The 21853-nt window shown below is 39.7% G+C and overlaps 1 protein-coding gene across 3 annotated transcripts in view; it reads right to left on the bottom strand.

The window, feature by feature from the left end:
• Positions 1 to 1672: 1672 nt before the first annotated feature.
• The window catches only part of STOX1 (storkhead box 1), a 56327-nt gene continuing 36146 nt past the window's right edge, over positions 1673 to 21853 (bottom strand). The window contains exons 2-4 of one of the 3 annotated variants that reach the window (XM_045569304.1): positions 9944 to 10096; positions 5481 to 7824; positions 1673 to 2139 (exon numbers count right to left, since the gene is read on the bottom strand). In XM_045569304.1, coding sequence (XP_045425260.1) covers positions 1992 to 2139; positions 5481 to 7824; positions 9944 to 10096 — 2645 coding nt within the window. In that variant the 3' untranslated portion in view covers positions 1673 to 1991. The remainder of the gene's footprint in view (positions 2140 to 5480; positions 7825 to 9943; positions 10097 to 21853) is intronic. The other 2 variants (XM_045569306.1, XM_045569307.1) reach the window with 2 other exon arrangements.

Here is a 21853-nt window from a genome sequence, read left to right as displayed (position 1 = left end):
GCACATATTCTCATCTTTAATATCTGTGTTATATGATGAGTTTTATAGGAGAATAGAAGTTTATGGGTTTTATAACGGGCTTGCTTCATTTAATACATCTAATTAGAGAGTGTCATATGCATCCAATGGCAAAATTAGATGGATTTCATTGGTACCTAGATGTGGCTAGAGCCCCAAGAGACTTTGGAGTCCTCAGTCTACTAAGAAAGTTGTCCAGTCCAAAAATCAAAGATGAAACACAGTTGTTGGTGCTGCTTTTTCCAAGGGTTGGCGGGGATAGGTGCAGACATGGAGACCTGGAAGCAATACTCAGGAATCTTGGATGAGTTCAATATTTCACATGACCCTCACTAAATATTATAAACATAAATCCTTACGGTTGGAAGGATTCTTCAAAATCACATAGTTCAATCTGTTAAGCTAAATATTAGAAATTCCTCTGCAACATACCAGTGAAGAGATCACCAAGCCTCTGCTTGAATGCCCTAAATAATGAGAATTCATTACTTAACAAAGCTGCCTACTTCATCTTCAGATAGTTTTGTCTAACAGGAAGTTCTTTATACTGCATTGAAATCTTTGTCCTAACTTCCATTCAGTGGTGTTGATTCCATGCTGTAAGGCCCCCTAAAACAATTCCCACACCCCTACCTCCCCTATAAGTCTTTTCTATGCCAGATTACCCCACTTGGTACTCTGAGCAGGGTTTACAATGTCCTTGTGACCATGACAAATCTTCTTGGAATGCCATGGTAGGTTGGTTGGGGCCCACTGAAAACCAAGTCAGGAGTAAGTGGTCTCACCACTGCAAAACAGAGCAGTAACTCCGACCTCCACTCTTTTGCACTCCCACAGGGCCTACATTGCAGCTCCTCATGGTGCTGGGCTTTACCCTGGCCGTCATTGTTATCAGGATGGTGAGAGCTGGAAAGAGGTACTCTAATTATTCAGTTATCCTTGAGATCTAAGGCCTTGACAATCCTTAGAAACCTCTTAGAAAAAATATCCCCTCAACCATAATACAGCACCATCATCTACCTGGTGTGCTAAAACCAGTCTTGATTTCTCCATGTTCCCCAAACCAAATTTGGTCTGAAAAGGCCTGCTAGAAAAAATTCTGGCAAAGCTATCTAGGTCATATCACAAGCAGAAATGGACCTAAATGTGGATGAACTGCTAAACATCTATCAGCCATCTTCCATCTTTTCTCTAAATCTCTGATTCAGAACCTCCCTTTTACTCATAAGCCATTTGGTAACCATCGTGCTTCTCTTCTATCTTCACTTTCTATCTCCACCATCTGACTTTTCATTGCCATGCTATAGAGAGAGCCTGAAATGTAAAATGTAGGGAGGAACCAGAGTGGTAGAGCCAGATGTCTACTGCCACAGGAATTTTGGACATTGTCAGTCAGTCACATTTGGAGCCATTTGTTCATGTCCAAGCTGGTTGAAGAGAAGATCCTGGGCAGCAATGATTGGATGAAAGGAATTCTTGTTGCAAAGTAGCAAACACCATTTATATACATTCTTTCTGATAATAAGACTTCAGTTGCATCTATACAACCCTCAAACACACACAGTTTTCTAGACTTTGTGTTGAAATTTGGTAAGATCCACTTAACATAGAACTCAGTATTAGTGTTGGTAAAAAAAAGTTCACTACTGGGTAATAAATTAGTATCCTATATATTTGAGAAACTAATGAATGTCTAAAAATTCAAGTCAATTTACATTTAATTGGAAGGGGACTAATGATTCCATGTTTTTTATTGCAAACAATCTATATATTCCCAATAAATTCATAGTAAAATAAGCTTTAAAAAGCTTTAAAATACCAAAAAAGGAAAAAAAGCCAGTAATTACAACAAAATATGTAATAAGGTTAATTGCATATATGTACTTAGCTTTTGAAGATTCTTATAATACTCAGTTGGTTGAAAGAGTCTATAGTAATGCTGTACATTTAAAAAAAAAAGTTTCCAAAGAAAATTAAACATTGATGACTGGAGTTAGCTGTAGTAAGGAACTGGATGTGAGTGTTTGACTGCTCTTTGTGCCTTCAAAGTTCTGCAGAAAATTCTGTCTTCTTTTTAGTCCATCCAAAATGACTGAATTATTAGATGCCAGACTCTGTGTCCTAAAGATATTAAAAATAACAGAATTATTGCCTCAAAAGGGAACTATATTTCTAATCAAGGCATTATACTTTCATTTGTTACTGTTACATTGAAAAGTACATTTGCTCATACTAAGGTGCACTTATCAAGTAAGTTAACCTTTAAAAATCTAAAGTTCTCTTTACATTTTAAAGGCTTCACAATAGCACCTCAATTATTCGACAGCTGCTTTCAAAGAAGTTCATATTTTCTGAACAACATCTATTCTCAGATCCAATATCAAGTATATTCTAGGCAAAGACAACATGTTCCCTAAAAAACTTCTTCCATACATCTGAAGTGGCCAACATCTTCCTGTGTAATTTATTAATTTTTGAGAAATCATATGAAAGGGAAAAGCCAACTATTATACTTTTCATATTGATAATGTTCTTTTTCTAGGAGCTATAAGCTATGTTAGTCCCTTACTCATACATTTGCCTTGCTTCAGCCAACTCACATTACTGTTTGGTTATTCTTGCTTTTAACATTCCTTTTTTCCCACCTTGTTCCTCTCCATCAGTTGTCCATTATATTAAGATATATCTCAAAAGTGTGTCCTCCAATAAGTCTTCCCCCACATGGCCTATCACTCTTAATTTCACATCTCTTTGACTGTTATGATGAGTTTCCACTATATTCTTACATTCAACCTGTTTGTTGGTCTCCTGAACTGGACTAAATTGTAATCCTGTAGGTAGCAACAATGTCTTGTTCATCTCTGTCCCCCTAATCCTTAGAAGAATTATACCACATAGCTGATGTTCAAATGTTATGTTCCTTCCCCTTTCCTCTAAATGTCTTTAATGATTATAGATTATACAGTCTCTCAAGAAAAATATGTAGGCAACTTTTAAGAAATTAAATTTCTGGCCAGGAGTGGTGGCTCATTCCTGTAATCCCAGCACTTTGGGAGGCCAAGGCAGGAGGACTACTTGAGGCAAGGAGTTTGAAACCAGCCTGGGCAATATAACAAGACCCCATCTCTACAAAAATTTTTAAAATGAGCCAGGCATGATGGTGCACACCTATAGTCCCAGCTACTTGAGAGGCTGAGGCAGGAGGATCTCTTGACCCCAGCAGTTTGAGGGTGCAGTGAGCTATGATTGCACTGCTATACTCCAGCCTGGGTGACAGAGCAAGACTTTATCTCAAAAAAAAAAAAAAAAAAACACTCAAAATTTTGCAAATTAAAATTCTCAATTGCATGTTAAGGAGTAATTTCCCTAATCTGTTTTTTTATTTTATTTTGTTTTTGCCAGAGAGAAAAAAAAAAAAAAACCCACAGCTTGTTGGTTTACCAACATTGTTTGCTTTTAATCTTTTTTTTTAACTCTTTAGAGATTGGGTCTTTGTATAGTGCCCAGACTGGTCTCAAACTTCTGGCTTCAAGCAATTCTCCTGCCTCAGCCTCCCAAAGAGCTGAGATTGCAGGCATGAGCCACTGCGCCTAGCCATTGTTTACTTTTGAAGACAACTTTTTTTTATTCTTTTATATACTTGATATGAATCAAATTATTGTTTCAAGCCAAAAAGACCTTGTTGCTCCAATAAAGATGTGATGATATGTTTAGAAAATGTAAAGTTCTAGGAATTTATCCTATGTAAATAGTCAAAAGTGCCCACAAATATTTATATGTAAAAATAATTCACTGCAGATTGATTTATTAATAGCCAAAAATTAGAAATAATCTAAATGTCAAAGAAAAGCAAATAATGGTTATAATAAATAATGGAGTCCACATAATGGAGTACTAAGCAGCCATTAAAAATAACAAGCTAGATCTATACGTATTGATTGCAGGATATCCATGACAAATTAGGAGAAAAAAGAAAGCAATAGCTGTATATGATTTGTTGTTGAAAGTACTTATATTTATAAATGCATATAAAAAAGTCTGAAAGAATATATACAAAATGGTTAACAATGTTTTGGTCACCTCTATGGAAAGGGGATGGAAAAGGTCAGGGAGTGGAGACTTCCAGTTTTACTTTCTATAATTTTGTATTACTTTAATTTTTCAAAACGAAGCACATAGTAACTTTATATAATAAACAAATCTAATAAAGATATACACCAAATTTTTAGGATGACCTTTTAGAAACTATTTAATAACATGGGAAGAATATTCATAATATACTATTAATTGAAAGAAGCAATAAGCAAAATAGTAACTCAGTATAAGCCCAATAGACAAAATACATATATGCTAAAACTGAAGTATTAGAGAGAAATACACCAAATACAAGAGGATTTTAAAAAGATATCTAAGCCAGGTGTGGTGGCATATGCCAGTAGTCCCAGCTACCTGGGAGGCTGAGGCAGGAAGACCAGTTGAGCCCAGGAAGGAGTTCAAGGCTGCAGTGAGCTATAACCACAGCTGTGAATAGCCACTGCACTCCAGCCTGGGCAGCATAACAAGATCTCATCTCTTAAAAAAATAAGAAAATTAGAAATTTTAAAATATTAAAAAGCAATGTAAAAATATCTATCTAGATAGTACAATGATTATAGGTGTTTTATAAAATACTTTCCAGTACTTCTTTTTTTTTTTTTTTTTTGAGACAGAGTCTTGCTTTGTTGCCCGGGCTAGAGTGAGTGCCGTGGCGTCAGCCTAGCTCACAGCAACCTCAAACTCCTGGGCTTAAGCGATCCTCCTGCCTCAGCCTCCCGGGTAGCTGGGACTACAGGCATGTGCCACCATGCCCGGCTAATTTTTTTCTATATATATTTTTAGTTGTCCAGATAATTTTTATTTCTATTTTTAGTAGAGACGGGGTCTCGCTCAGGCTGGTCTCGAACTCCTGACCTCGAGCGATCCACCCGCCTCGACCTCCCAGAGTGCTAGGATTACAGGCGTGAGCCACCGCGCCCGGCCTTCCAGTACTTCTTAAATGTTCTGTCATGACTATATTACTTTTATCCTCCAAACAATATTATTTAAACAAATTGGAGTGAAAAATATTAGTGGAAAATAGCCACATCCCTTCCTCAAACTGGGTAGACCCAGAAATGTAATGAAAACTTCAAACCCTCAGTTCAGAAAGTGCTTGGTTTATAGCAGTTCCTTTTTATTTCTAAAAATAATTCAAGATTTATGAGCAGTGGAGCAGTCAAATTTGGTTCACATTAAAAAATAATTCTATCCTGCTATGTAAGAGATTTCACTGTAACTTTATGCCATTTATTCAGTAAAGGCGGGAAGAATTGTATCATTATAAAAGTTTATTCAGGAGTTTCTCACTTGGGTACTCAATATGCCCTTGATTTTAATAATTCCCATGGGACAGTGGCTAATGAAATACTTTTACGTGCACTTACCGTGGAGAGTCTATTCCACTATCTCCTGCCATGCTGTGATTTTCTGTTCCTTCCAAGTGACTGTGTTCATGTTGGATATTCTGAGCCAACACTGGCATATGTGAAGTGCTGAAAAGTTCCAACTTTTGTGTGAGATGTTTTCTCATTTCCTGATTCTGAGCTCTCTGACTCCAGCTAGCTGGTTTCTTTTCTGTGTTACCAAAAGAGTCTTGCAGGATTTCAGCTTCAGAACTGGCTTTTCTTGCGCTATGATAATCAAATATACTTCCATCAGCTGCTGAGGCCTGTACGCATGTAGCAACACTGGGTTCTTCTTCATAGATAAAACCAAACTGGGTCCCTGAATTTAGGCCACAGCTTTCAGCAGAGAAATTAGGTTTTTGGCTTTCCCCTGGGTTACTAAGCAAACTTGTGGGTTTGTAACATTCATTTCTTTTAAGCACCTGAGGCTCAAACCTATCCATTTTGCTGTTATACTCAGTCAGAGATCTTTCAGTCACTTTTTGTTTTCCTAAATGATTCCCCTTGCTTCCACCTGTAAAGGAATACTGAACGTGGCCTGGCAGCATTTGAGATAAGTCATCATTCTCAGAAAAGTCATCCTCCTCAAGATATAATGAACTGCAGGCACCATCATCATCTTCCACTTCATTCTGATACAAGGCCTGGTCTTCGTCAGAAAGCCCTTCATTTTTTAGACACTCTTTCTCTGCATCCTGGACAAATGCCTTTCTCATTAATTCTTCTGAGTCTCTGTCTTCTCTCTCAGGTTGTCTCAAATGGTTCACACCAACTGGGTAATCCAAAAGGCTAAGATTTTGAAACTGGTGTATTGTCTTATCAATTAACCTGCAAGCAGAGGATGTTTGGTCTAAAGACGAGGAACCCTGTGATGACAGGCTATGCAGTGTTTCTTGGGTCTCCCCTAATTTGTCAAAGTCCCTCAAGACTTCAGGGATTACCTCATTTTCTCCACCACACACTTCATATCTCAACATGCTTTCCCTAAAGGAACAGCGTTTACCATTATTTTGCAAAACACTACGTGGAGGGTAATTTAAGAGGTGATCTCTGAAGTCATCACTGATGGGTTTGACAGTAGAATGATTCATAAAAATGGATTCTGCTTTAAATTTGTCATTACATTGTTCAGCATATGGCTGTTTGGCTTCACCATCAAAGATTCTTGAGGAATCCAAAGACCTTGACCTTTGGAAAGGCTTTTCCTTTGGTCCAGGCTGAGTGGGTTTTAGATCACCAGTCTTCTGAATGTTGTGCCCTTTGGTTATTAGGCTTCTTCTGTGAGACAAACCCTGGAAAGGATTACTGATTCGCTTTTTATAAATCAGATGGGAACCTAGCACTGTCAGATTCTCACCAACTGGTTTCTGAACCACTGCTTCATTAGGGCTTTTAGTTCTAGGGGTGGGCTGTGTAGTAGGAAGCTTGGGATGTTTTTCCAGTTTAATGCTTCCTGGCTGAAGCTCACTTCCCTGATTCCTGGCTTTGTGCCTTTCCCTATGAGAACGGCCCCGCCCTCGAGGCTTTGCAGACCGACTCTGCCTTTTCTTAACTCCCTCTTTAGAAGGATAGTTATGCCTGATTGTCAGCATATCAGTGGAAGTGCCCTGGCTGTTGTATTTTTTCTGTTCTTCGTATTTTTGCATTAGGACAGTGTGTTTGGTTAAGTTGTCAACAGTCAGAATGGGGTTAATTCGTTTGATTATCTCATGTTCAACATCTCGAGGGATATTGTCCAAGCTATCCTCATCTCGCACAGGCCATTCTTCAGGTGGGAACTGAGCAGAAAAACTGCTGTGTTCTGTTTTGGGTTTTTCTTTTCTGGATATGCCACGCCACAAGAAACTAAAACCAAACTTCTTGCCTTTTTCTCTGTCTCTTGTGTACAGTAAAGGTTTGGTGCTCTCACAGATGTGATTCTCCTCAGACACTGAAACTGCCCCATTCTGTGCCCAAGGTTTGAATTCCCCAAGACGTTTCTGGCCTTTTCTAGTCACTGCTGCAGCAGTGGGTGATTCCCGAACCTCCTGGGTGCACACGTCAGGGCAACACTGGCAAGACTGACAATGAGAAATGGGGACAGCATTCTCTTGGGTTGACTCTGAGCAGCTCTCCACGCTCACCAGATATGTCATGGAAGTTGGCATTGGGCGACTTTCTTCTGATAGGAAGACTCTCTTATTTTCCTGGGTGGTTGTGTTTGTAATGAAGTAAGTCTGAGGGGTAACGATGAAGTATCCTTCTCCAGTGTGATAAATCTTCCTTTCTTTAATCAGAGTTCCCAGAGTAGTGTAGAGAATATCTTGAGATGGAATTGCAATACCTAAAACAAATAAGCATTTTACACTGACAGAATCTGAATAAGAAACATTTTAATGAGTGAAATCAGTAACTCAGAAATGACCACATTATTTGCTTGATAAACCCAGAGCTGATTGTAACACTATTAATATGTGTCATTAAAATGCCAACAAAACACAAATAATATTCATAATTTACTTACAATAAGAATATAATTTGGCCCACACAAAGACACATGGCTAAGTTAATGGATAAATAGAAAAAAAATCTGAATTCACTCAAATACAAACCCATTATAAATTTAAATTTTAACTGAGGAAAGCATTCTTGATGAATAAACATGAGAGTTTTGAACAACCACAGTCTCATAGCTTAAATATTAATAAGAATCTAAAGAAAAATTGAAAACCTGTCTGTGCTTGGATGAGGGCAAACTACCTAATACCTGGATATAATAGAGCAAAAGGTAACAAAATAATTTTAAAAGAAATTCCCTTTTCCAAATACCAGGGTTCAAAATTATATTATGAAAACAATGTTAAGAATGTTTGTATAAGAAAAATACTGGAAGAAAATATATCAGTATGTTAACATTGATTTCCTTTGGGCTGTGGTACTTTTCTATATTTTCTGGATTTTTCTACAATAAGTATATTCATTATATAATGGGATAAATAAAAAATATCCTTCTATAATCATGCATTAGGATATCATGCAGCTATTAAAAGAATGAGATAAATCGATACATGCTGGTATGGAAAGATCTCTAAGATTTTTTTCTGTTTTTATTTTGAGACAGCGTTTCACTCTGTCACCCAGAGTATATTGGCATCATCATAGCTCACTCAAACTCCTCAAACTCCTAGGCTCAAGCAGTTCTCCTGCCTTAGCCTCCTGAGTAGCTGGAACAACAGGCGCATGCCACCACACCTGGCTAATTTTTCTATTTTCTGTATAGACGGGGTCTTACTCTTACTCAGGCTGATCTCAAACTCCTGGCTTCAAGCAATCCTCCTGCCTTGGCCTCCCAAAGTGCTAGAATTACAGGCATGAGCCACTGTGCCCCACCTCTAAGATATGTTTGTAAGTTAAAAAGGGAAAGGTACAGGAAGAATGTATAGAAACTCCAATTTATGTTATTAAAAAGGAGATATATATTCAAATACAATTTATGAAAGTATACATATAAAAAATAGCAGTTGTCACCTCTGGAAAGTGGGAATGAACTAATGGGAGGTGAGGGTAGACGAACTTTTCCTTTTTGTTTTTTGCACTTCTCTCTACAGAGTCTGATCTATTTGATCACTACTCATGACTAGAAAAAAAAAGAGACTGATCTATTTATTTATTGCCATTAGCATTTGTTTTTGAAAAAGTTCATCTGGAAAGCAAAAGAAATACCCTTATCAAATTTGTTGCCGCAGGACTTTTACTGGCGGAGTCTGATATAAGATTCTATAGATATAAGGTTCTATAGAAGGAACCTTATTCAACCCAGAAATTCCACTACTGGGTATCTACCCAAAGGAAAAGAAATCATTTTATCAAAAAGACACCTGCACTTGAATGTTTATTGCAGAACAATTCATAATTGCAAAGATGTGGAATCAACCCAAGTGCCCATCAATTCATGAGTGGATTAACAAATTGTGATGTATATATCACCATGGAGTACTACTTAGCCATAAAAAGGAATGAATTAATGTCTTTTGCAGCAATTTGGATGGAACTGGAGACCATTATCCTAAATGAAGTATCTCAGGAATAGAAAAACAAGCACCACATGTACTCTCTAATAATTTGGAACTAATTTATGGGCACACAGGGAGAAGTAAAGATCACTGGAAGTCAAGAAGTGGGCAGAGGGGAGGAGGGGAGGGGCAAAAACCTACCTAACAGGTACAATGAACACTATTTGGGTGATGGGCACAATAAAAGCTCTGACTTAAGCATTATAAAAGCTATCCATGTAACAAAAACATTTGTACTCCCTTAATAGTTTAAAATAAAAATAAATAAAACCCAGGTGAATTTTATATATAAAGGATATCACCCAATTTACTTAGGTATTCAAGACTATTTATAAATAGAAAACAAACACATACAATGAACTGCAAATAGAGAAAAATGTATTACTCTACCTGCGTAATGTTTCATCAAATGCTCCAAAAGTGATTCCTGTGTTACTACAGTCTGAGCTGCATTCATATCTGATATGGCACAGCAAAGAACTTCAGCCAAAGGTACAAACTGAGATTGAGCTATTGGATTCATTTGCACTGGAAAGACATCACCTATATCAGAGATTTTAAAAAAAACAGGGGTATGATAAAGTTGATATAGGATAAAATGTTTGGAATAATTGAATCAAGAATAAAGACTGAATAGTAGGCGGAACTGCTATTCTTTCATCAGTCTTTACTCAGAATCTGTTAACATGACAAGCACAATGATAGAAACTATGGCAGAAAAAGGTTTACATTATAATCTCTACTTTTAAGAAGTCTAAAGTATCTGTCATCATTTCACAAGCAAGAGACACTGAGTTTCCATAAGAAAGTATAAAGTGCTATCAGAGTTCAGGAGGTCAGACAACGCTTATATAGCAGGTCACATCTTTCTAAGCATTTTTTCACATTAACTGTCTTGAGAAAGGTAGACAGGGGATTATTATTCCCTTACTAAAGATATATAAAGTTATAGAAAGTTCAAGTAATTGTCCTAATTCTAAAAGTAAGTTAAAGTAAGAGAAATAGGTCTTTTGATTCCTAATCTGGTATTTTCACCATTCCACACTTTTCCTGATTGGGATTTTCAGGAAGATTTTAAGAAGGGCAGAAGTGTTTTCCAATTAGCAAGAAGACATGGAGCAAAACCAAGGAAGGAGGGAAGCACAAGGCACGTAAGAGCATGGATAGAGTCATCCTGGTTGGATAGAGTTTAAGGCTTATATAAGACCAACGTGGAAGATAAGGCTAGAAATGTAATCTAGGCCATATTATCTTTTCTCCTAGACAACATTAGTTGTTACTAATTAAATGTTCTTCTTGACCTGCCATCACTCAGGTTGAGTTTTAGATTCTGCTGGACATCCATGGGAACCCCTCAATCAATGGAAATGAAAGACTAGGACTCGAAAGAGATTTGGGAATCAACTAATAGAAATGAGATCTGAAGCTAAGGAGCAGAATAAATTCTTTAATAGGAGAGTAAAGAAAAGATGCCAAGGACCACCTAAGAGACTGTCTACACTTAAGAGATAGTAGGAAACAGGAATGTACAAAAGAGACAAAGACGCATACCAAAAGTATAAGAAAAATGGGCTTCAAAAGGAATAGCAAGTCAACAGTGTCAAATGCTTCAAAGAGATCAAAAGGGCTGAAGAAGGAGAAAAGCCATTGTATTTCTTGATTGGAAGGTGGCTGTTGGTGACTTTCAAGAAAACTGTTTTAGTAACAAGAAGACAGAAATTAAAGGTCAGATTCAAGGCAAGGGAGTTGGTAAGAAAAAAGTGAAGTTAATGGGTTTTCCTTCTAGAGCTGGGTTTTTCAACTTTGACACTTTTGACATTTGGGGTCAAATATATAAGAGTGACCAATGATCCCAGTATGCCCAGGACTGAGGTATTTCCTGGGACACAGGACTTTGAGCACGATAACCCTATAACTTGGAAAGTCACAGGCAAACTAGGATGGTTAGTCACCTAGCCAGATAATTTTGTTGTGGGGGACTGTCCTGTGCATTATGGAATGTTTAATAGCATCTTGGCCTCTATCCACTAGATGCCAGTAGCATTCCCCATAGTTGCTGTAACCAAAAATGTCTCCAGACATTGCCAAATGTCCCCTGGAGGGCAAAATCATCCCAGTTTGAAACCACTGTCCCAGACCAATTGTATGAGAAATCTGATTGTGGAAGGGGAGAAACAGATCACAAACCAGAAAGGGGGGTAGGATCAAATGAATACAACTGTGTGAGTATGTTGAGATTTTCTTAAAATAAGATCTCTGCTCCTTTGGATGCAAAAAGGAAGGGCTTAGTGGAGGTGATGGAAATGATCCTGGGAGCAAGATCAGTAAGACAGCAAGATCCCAGAGAACAGGAAAAGGAATGTGTACCAAAGGCACAGGTAGAGGAGCTAGCTCAGAAATAAGGAGATGTTACTTCATCTGAGAGTTGAAAAAAGAGTAGAGGGTGGCAGAAGGCCAAAAATATATTGAGGCAGAGAAGGAAAAAAATGTTAGTACAGCAAGGTCATTTGATCTCTGTAAGTTAGTCAGGAAAGGATGGGAATGGGAGGAGGAAAAAATGGGAGGAATAGGGGATGGAGGGTGGAAAGCGTTTTGTTGTTGTTGTTGTTGTTGTTTTAAAGATGAGGTCTGGCTAGGTCTCCTGGGCTCAAGTGATCCTCCAGATCCTCCTGCCCCAGCCTCCTGAGTAGCTGGCACTACAGGTGCTTGTCACCACGCCCAGCTTAAGGAGCTATTCTTGAAGTACTAGGAAATAAAAAATGAATAAGAAGATTGTGAGGGAACCTTGAGTCTCAAGGTGATTTAAGCACTATTTCTGGCAGACGGGTGGCAGTTTGGAAGGGAAGAAGGTGAGCATCAGGGAGGCCAACACATGCTTCTAACACTTCAATGTGCATATGAGAATCACCTGGGCATCTTGCTAAGGTGCAGATTCTGATTCAGAAGGTCTGGGGCAGAGCCCAGGATTCTGCATTTCTAACAACCTCCCAGGGGATGTTCATACTGCAGGTCTGAGTACTACTCTTTGGGGTGGTAGAGGGTTAGGGTGTTAATGATAACAATGTTAAAGTAGCTGACCATTCAACAAATAAACATGGTCCTGAGGCTGGATGGGGAGTCAAGTATAGCCAGAAGGAGGCTAAAGGATTCAGAAAACTTGACTATCCCCTGCACTTAACTCCCAGTGACAGTGGAGAAATCAGTACATTACACTGGTTGTTGAGGGAGGAAAGAAGGTGTCGGATTGGTGAGGTTTCATGAAGGGTTGAAGCCAAAGCTGGTAGGTGGCCAATACTGTATTCTTTTTATATCTGCCTGAAAATAAAGGACTTCCATAAGGAAATCCATAAACAGTTTGCTACTTATACATCCCGTTGTTCTGTTCCCTGGTTCACTTAGGCTTCTCTATCTGGCATTGGAAGGTCACATCACAGGGTAGAATTGCTGTCTGCTTCTGCAGGATCTCCTCTTGCTGTGGCTGTGGCTGTCCAGCTAGGTGATGCTAAGAGGCCTATAGCCTTCTGAGAAGCCAGGATGAATGGCTAATCAATTAATTAGCATTTCAAAGGGTGGCGACAGATAATGCCCTGAAACTCCCTGTCCAAGTGGGACATTAATTTACCTAAAACAAAATCTTCCTTGAAACTCAACTTCTGAGCTAAGGATAACAAGACTTTTTCCCTGTCCTCACTCTTGGCCTTTCTTTTTTCTTTCCACCTCTGAGATTTACTTTCTTCTCTTTCATCCCCCTCCTCAACCAGACAAAATGTGAAACTAAAGTACAATTTTAAATATTTTTATGCTTCCTTAATATAACTTTATGTGCTTCATTAAAATAAGTGACTTTAATTAAACTTTTATATCTCTCTTCCTCACCTCCAAAAAAAACGTTTTTCTCTTGTGTGTGATCTTGAATTGATTACCCGTCCCCACTGCATTGGACTAGAAGCTCTTAATTTTTAAAAAGGGGAAGAAAAAGGTCACCCCTCCTTGAAAGACGAAGGCTAGAAGTGCAGGCAAAACCTAAAAAGACTTTGCTCAACTGCACAGTACCCATTCAAGCCTCGCCTCACCTTTTCCCTAAACCCAGGCACTCTGAACTTCAAGATGGGGTGGGGAAGGACACTGAAAAGGAAGAGCCGAGTGGCTGGACAAGCCTGTGCTGCTGTCTGGTGTCCCTGCTGCACCCACCTGCCATGGCTTCCTCAGTCTGTCCTGTGCTCCCACTGTGCCTTTGGGCTAGAAGTGAAGCAACCCATTTTCTAGTTCAATACTTAAGTATGTTTCCTCTTTTCAAAGGAAAACCAATAGTCAAAATTGATTTTTCCTGGGGCTGGGGGAGAGGTGCCTGGGGCTTCCTATACATTTGTTTGCAACCTCCTGTGAATCTGTAATTATTTCAAAATAGAAGTGAAAAAACAGATCTTTCAGAAAGTATTACTTTTCATTAACTTCTCAGAACCTTTTTCTTACTGTTTTAAAACCCCAAACAACTTTTTTAAAAGAACCCTAACACTGCTTGCCAAATCTAAAAATACTTTTAGAAAATTTATTCCTAATTTCTACCATGGTGTTGGGATGGGTATTTTAAAAGAGTAAACAAATGTACTACCAACTAGGAAGACTAATTGCCTTTTTTTCCCTCCTTAAAATTAATGCAACTATATGTAAACAGCACGTTAGAGGATACCTTAAATCGCTTTTAACCTCTGTGGTGGAGCTCCCTCTAGGCAAAGCCTACAAAAAATTAGTTTCTCAGTACATTTCCTTCAGAGCCATTGCTAAGATATGTCCTTCAGGTGCATAAATCATCAGGACCTTTCTTTGTGCAGGAAAGCAGAGTGAACCGTGCCATGAGAACACTAACGACAGATGTGGAAATCATTTTCAAGCTACAGCCATAGTCTGTTTCAGTTACTTTTTCACTCCTTTGGTTTTGGAATACATAACTCTTGGAGAGTTTTCCACCAAAAATTAACTTTCTAGGCAGAAGTTTCCACTTATAGATATTATAGATGTAACCAGATTTCACAATAAGAGAAGGCCAGCCCTTTGGCTTTGTCTTCAACCACTATGGAGTAAATTGAAGAGTACCCTTAAGTGTAGGCCTGCCAGGCACCTTTGACCCTTGATCTGGGGCAGGAATTAGAAGGCTAAGGAGAGACTGGGAGCCAGAGAGTAAACAGTTGACAACAATGTTCCCTCTGTTTACACAGTCTTGTACTCTTCTGTGCCTCAGAAATGGAAAAAGTGCTTAAGCTGCAAGACTGGTTTCACAAAAAATACCAACAAAGTAGAACCATATAGATGAGGCCATTTGTGCCTGCTACATTTTCCACAAAGGGTTTTTGTTCTTCATTTATTGATTCCATGGTCTACTCCAAAAGGATTTAATTTGTGTATAATTTTTTTTTTTTAATTTCCAAGTCATGATGAAAGCAAAGGATGAGTTTAAAAGCAATTTTTTTTTTTTTTGAGACAGTCTCACTCTGTCATCCTGGCTAGAGTACAGTGGCATCATCTTAGCTCACTGCAACCTCAAACTCCTGGGCTCAAGAGATCCTCCTGCCTCAGCTTCCTGAGTAGCTGGGACTCCAGGTGCACACCACCACACCCAGCTAATTTTTTGTATTTTTAGTAGAGCTCAAGCAATCTTCCCGGCTCGGCCTCCAGCTCCCAGAGTGTTAGGATTATAGGCGTGAGCCACCACACTGGGCCAAAAGCAATTATTCTTTTAAAAGTCCACTTTTTGAGGCCAAAAAAAAAAAAAAGAACAGTGCAAGGCAAATTCAATGTATGTAGCATGTGGATGCCCAATCAGCAAAGAAAACTATTGAGCTCTTCACTATCAAAAGCTGATGACATCCAATAAAGTCCAGGGCAGGCGTTCCTGGCTGACAATCCCAGAATCAGCCTCCTGCAGGATGGACATAGATTCATATAACCCCAGGCAATCAGTCCCTTTCCCCCATTCTCCCCTGGTGCCTAATGACAGTGCCCTAGAAAGGCCCTGGCCAGTAGGATCAGACCCTTGGGAAAGTGTGACTTGCTCTTGGAGTTGGTGACAATAGCTCAACAATAGCCCTATTCAGTCCAAGACCTCATCAAAGTTCTGAGGAAAACAGGTGGTTTCTTTATGCAAGAACACAGAGGCCCTCTCCGCAAGCCCCTGGTGGAAGGTCTCTAGAATACCCTATCCTGGCTGTTTTCTATGAACAAAAAAAGTGGCTCAAAGAGACATTTCCTGGCCAATGCAGAAGGTGTGAATACTCATACCCTAATGTAAGATATCAAGAGGAATGCCTATGACAAATGTGGACACAGTGAGATTGCCTTTCACCAGACAGACCCAGCAGGGCAGCTGGAGGGACCAAGCAAGCCCTCCCCAAGAACTGTGATACTGGAGAAATTGTCAACCAGGACCGTAGACTCCTAAAATTGCCAGTCACAGATTATCAGTGGGCAGCTTTAGTAAAATTAAAATAAGCCTAAACTTGCCACTCTTCTAAGTGGGAAAGTCGGCGTCAGCATACTTGTGAAGTCATTTTTCCCAGGGGTGGTGGGTGCAAAGAGCACAAGCCAATGGGAGTGTGACTGTGAGGAGGCCCAACACCCAGAGAAAAGGTCTGACACGGGGCAGCAACGCCGGGGGTTCAAAGAGCATATTCATGCCATGTCTTGCAGGTGATTAAAAATCAGTTTAAGGTGAGGTTTGGTATTGTAAGCATTTTAGAGGAAACACAACTAGACACATAGAAAGCTTGTGACCTCGGGTCACTAAGTGAAAAAAGGAGACCCAAAATCACTATAATCTGCCTGGCCCAATCCTGTGTTTGCTCTGTCCATTGAGGACACCGTGGAAGAAAAAGCATCTTTATCAAAACTGAGTGTATTTATTTTGATATCTGAATGCTTGAGTAAAATTTTAGGGACAAAATTAAAGTTTTGCATAAAAACTGTATCTTTAAGGGAAAAAAATTAACTACCATGCTTATTTTACATTTATCTTACATTTTTTAAGGCACCTAAACAAATTCCAAGAGGGATATGGAATTTAAATTCTGACGTTTTGATTTGAGATGCTTGAATCTGATTTTATTTAAGGTCCATAAGAGACTGTGCTAACAAATATGCAAAACAGAGGAAAGATTTCTTTGGAAATTTGGAAAGCATGCACATCCACACTTTTTTGTGTCACACTAAAACGTGAATTGTCATAGAATTAAATTCTAGGCAAAACTAATCCTAATATTACTTCTTTCATATTTAAAACACAAATCTTACTATAAAAACAGTCTCTATACAAATGTGTTTATGGACTCTGTGCTAGGCAGTCTGCCAGAAATTCATGCATTATTGACCTTCAAGTGGTTTAACTGAGCCGCTCTAACTCAGCTAATTACCCGGACACATGAAATCTGAGACCATCTTTTTGGGCGCCTGTATTGAATCACACTGTGGGAAAGGTATCTTCTATGTGCATTAGAGATGACAATAGAGCATGAATAAAACAGCCTGCAGATACACTCAAGTTTAATAAAAAAGGATGTTTTGTTCAAAGTAATCCAAGAAGCTTCCTTGATTTTTAAACCGTTCTTTTATCCAGTACAGAATTTCCACCAAATTTTTTTAACATTAAAATTAATCCTGCACTTTTAAAAATGAAAGCATTTTGTAACAACATGCTCCTCATCAGAGATAAGATGCTGTGCAAAAGCTTCGAAGGTTTTAAATAATTAGGTCTATTGTGCTATAACATCAAATAGGTTCAGAAAATCAAAGGAAATGGAAACAAAAAGAAGAAAAGTTTCAGGCCAGCAAAACCAAGCCCCTTTCCACGTCTCCCTTTTATTTAGGTAAAGTAAAAGAATGCAAACACTTTCCTCCACATTTAGAAACAAAAGAGTACCAAGACTCAGAACCTGGCTGTAGATCTAAGGATAATTGGGTTATCTGCCATGGAAGCTGAAATTCTTTCTCAAGCACCGTGATGTTTATTTTGGACTCCTAGACAAATGGCTCCCTTCTGGGACATGCCCTCTGCTGAAAAGCTAAAGGCTTCCTTTAAAAGCCTGGGCTATTCAACAGTAGGAGCCTTTAGTAATATCTTCTTTAATAATCACATTTCAACCTGTCAGGATTTTGTGAGTTAGCAGCCTCCGTCTTTCCAAGTGATATATCCACTAATATCCACACTATCAGTTGAGTCACAGAGGCCCTGGACCAATTATAACAGACCCCGTGATTTGGTTGTCAGACAACACATAGAAACAGAGAAGACTGAGGTGACTCAAACCAGCTGGTTTTCAAAAAACATTAAAATGATTCACACTCAGCCCAAAGCCCTTCAGGCCCTGAGGTACCTTTGCCTAAACACTTTTCCCTTCAAGACTTCCACTCTGAAAACAAAAAAAAAAGGAGAAGGAAGACTTCCACTCTGGATATGTTACTGACTCTGAGTGTGTTAGTTTTCAACGGCTGTTGAAATCAATTATTGCAAATTCAGTGGCTTCAAACAACACAAATTTATTATCTCACAGTCTATAGGTCAGAAGTCTGGGCAGCTTGACTGGTTCCTCTGCTCCGGTCTCAGAGCCAAAATCAGAGTGGTGGTCAGCCCGAGCTCTTTTCTGGAGACTCAAGGGGGATAATCTGTTTTCGCATTCATTCTGGTTCTTGGCAGAATTCAGTTCCTTATGGTTGTAGGACTGAGGACTGAGGTTCCCATTCCTGCGAAGGCTGTCAGATGGGAGCCTCTCTCAGCACCTTAAAGCCACCTGCATTTGTCATCAGGTTGCCCCCTTTTTCCTCAAAAACAGCACTGAATGCCTCTCACACTTTGATTCTCTTTGACTTGCCCTTCTGTTGCGTCACTTCTGCTTCTAGCCACAGAAAATTCTCTGCTTTTAAGAGCTCCTGTGACTAGACTGGGCCCACCCAGAGAATCCAGAATAATCTCCCTAACTTAATGTCCATAACCTAATTACATCTGCAAAGTCCTTAGGATGTGGGCATCTTTGGGGGACCATCCCAGTTACCACACCAGCTATTAAGGGTTGGGGGCAAGGAATAGCGAAGGTGAGAGGTACAGTTTATAAAAACGGTTACAGCAGGAGAACATCCTTTCTTTGCCCTACAGGTAAACCTGGGGAGATGAGAGGTGACTTTTCTTCCCAAGATTCTGGAGGCCACACAAACAAATGACAGTGACTGACAGCTCATCTCTGTCAGTCAGGTGGTGAATATAAAATGCCATTGTACAAAGCTGGGGGGAAAAAAATCCAGCACCAAAGTTGTTATTTGAATAATAGGTAAATAAATGTTCCTTATGATGTTTTTCAAAGCTGTCCTTTCTATTCACATAGTCCTCACATCACAAATGCGCCAAACACTGGGAGTCAAGCGATATGAACAAGGTACCAGGCCTCTAATCCAGATTCTGCTACGTGGCCCTGAGTAAGCCAACACTCTTCTCTGGGTCTCAGTTCCCTTGCCTCTGTGTGTGGGACTGAGCTAGCCGTCCCCAAAATGTGTTCTGTGCAACATTCATTCCATGAAATGCTCTGCAAGAAAAAGGATCCCCAAGGCCAAATGTTTGAGAAATGCTACTTAGAGTCACAGTAGTATTGTTAAAGGCTTTGGAAATGTCTGTAAGGAGCAACAATTTAGCTTATTTAACCCATTGTTTTCCGATCACATTTGAGAACAAACTCCTCAGCGTGACTTTCCTCCATTCAAACTGGCCTCTCCCTGGATAGTATGGACCTTCCCACATCTGTGACCTTGTCCCTATGGCCTTCACCTACAGCATTCGTCCCTGTACCTCAGTGTTTCAAAATCCTCCCTGTCATTTAAGACTGACTCAAATGCTGAGTGACTCTATCATGAATATTCTCTGAGCCCATTGGCTGGAAATATATTCTCCTTCTTCACATGTGCCACTTAAGAAATATTTCATGAGTGGCCACCAAGGTTTGTCATTAGGCACTCATAGTACACTGACATTATAATGGCACAGTCCCTCAATCATTCCTTATCCAGCAAATATTTATTATCTACTATATGCCAGTTACCAAGGTTACAATAGCGAACAGGACACAGTCCTGGCCCTCAAGGGCTTCAATTCTAGTGGAAGGAGCAAAGGTTGGAGGCAACATAACCGAATCTGAGGGCTATAATTGGGAGGACTGGGACTCAGTATTCCTGGGTCCCCTGCCTGAATACTGTTCTTACAAGTCTGTGGACATCTGGGCAGGACCCTCATGAGGACGAAGAGCCAGATTTATCCCCGTGGGGCTCTGGGTATTAGGACAACATAGGATAATAAAGGGAGTGCTGGAATTGGTCAGGCAGACCTGGGCTCAGATTCTCCACTTCCACTTACTGTGTGTACTCTTTGCATATTAATTAGGGACCTCAACTGTTTAAGATGAATAATAGCACCTGGCTCAAAGGTTATTGTGGGAAGACATTTGAAAATAGCTGGAATAAGATTTGACACGTTAGTCTTTCCACCGATATGAGCAGTCTAACTTTTCTTCCCAAATTAGGTATATGAACTTGATTATCCTTTGTTCCATGTCATTATTGGTACTCCGAATTTTTCCTGTAGGGCCCTGGTTGGGCTGGCGGATGGATTTCTTGCCCAATCTGTAAGGAGGCGCAGTAATCACTATAGCTCTGTGAGCCACAGTGAAGCCATCTTGTGTACCGGCTCACTGCTGCTGTGTGATTCATGGGCCCGTGACCTATGAGCTGGGAAAGCATACATGGAAAACAGGAAAAATAAAGTGACTAACTTGTAATTAATTGTTTAAAATCACTAAGTGTATATAGTTTAATTTTACTATGCTTGAGAAATGTTCCTTGACTCAACTGATGCTATCTGCTTCTGTGAACTTGCTTGCGTATAAAGTATAATCAAAACAGGTGATCTGGGGCTGGTCCCAGGCCCCCTGATAAGGGAATTTATTGCAAAACTGATTCCACCTTGTGTACTCAGAGTTGCATAAGACCCCGATATAGAATAATATAAAAACCCTTCTTCTTTTCTGGTTGAGCACTGCTTTCTTTCCGTGCCGCCACCTTTGGCGGTGCAGAGGGTAGTCGCTGGCCAGCTAATAAAGACTCCTAATTTGGCTTAATTCGACTTTCAAGTGGTCATTTTCTCGCGTTCTAAACCATAACACAATCTTGACTTTTCCTTTCCCAACTCCCATAGCCTATTTGACCAGACACCAGTCCTGACCATGACCTTCTGCCCACCTGGAAGGAAACAATTTATATGCTGGCAAAGCCTACTGCTAGCCCTTCTTTGCTTCTGAGAGTCATACCTTCGTAGTCCATCCTATCCAGTGACATTTTATTGTGACCCCGTGTGGCAGATAACATAAATTGGTGCATTCAATACATGTTCCTGGTCTCCTTTTCTCTTGTCTTCCTCTAGTGTGGAAGCAAGAAAGTTTAATAGTCAATTTCCCAGCCTCACTTAAAACTAGCAGACATGTGACATAATTGTGGTCAATGAGACTTTTTTTAAAAAGGCTCTTCCTTCATCTTTTATCCTTTCTTCCTTGATTCTTTCTTCCTGCTTAGATCTTGAAGAGGATGCAGCCATCTTGTGACCATGAGGTGGTGGGCACAATGTCAAAAGGCAACCCTCTAAGGCAGGCATAGCAGAAAGAAAGTGCAAGCCCAGATCTCTGACAGCCTTGCTGTGCTGTGCTTGCTCCAGGTGACCTACCTCCAAACTTCCTGCGATGTGAGACAAACTACCCCTCATTTGTGCAAGGCATTTTTAGAGGGCTGCAACAAAACACATCTCTAACCAAAATACCTAGTCAAAGACATCTGACATTTATTGCCTCATTTTTTCGACTTTGAGCAAATGTTTGTCTTGCCAAGGGCTCGATTAAAGATTTTAGATCTGGCAACCAGTAGATGCTTTTTTTCGACACCTTAATTGCCAGAAGCTAGAATGCCACGCTGATGGGTATGTGCAGAAGCGGTATCAGGGCTCCTGCTGCTTTACCCATATCGTATCAGGTCTAGGAATGCAGAAGCTTGGGGACGAGGCACAGAAGCTTCATCTAGTCCTGCTAGTTTTTACCTGTTTGGGGAAATCTGTACCGAAAAGGTAATGATAGGCACTCTCTTGGATGAGGAAGGATTTCCTTACTGCACTTAGAAATCACAGAGGGGAAGATAAGAACCGTCACAGCTGTTCACAGAACAGTTCACTCTCAACGTGGGTGTCTACGGTTACAGCCCTGAAAACAGGATGCTTTTCAGTGGCTCCTG

Source organism: Lemur catta, chromosome 14 (assembly GCF_020740605.2).
Source record: "Lemur catta isolate mLemCat1 chromosome 14, mLemCat1.pri, whole genome shotgun sequence".
In the NCBI taxonomy this organism is placed as follows: domain Eukaryota; kingdom Metazoa; phylum Chordata; class Mammalia; order Primates; family Lemuridae; genus Lemur; species Lemur catta.
This window is presented reverse-complemented; position numbering and strand designations above follow the sequence as displayed.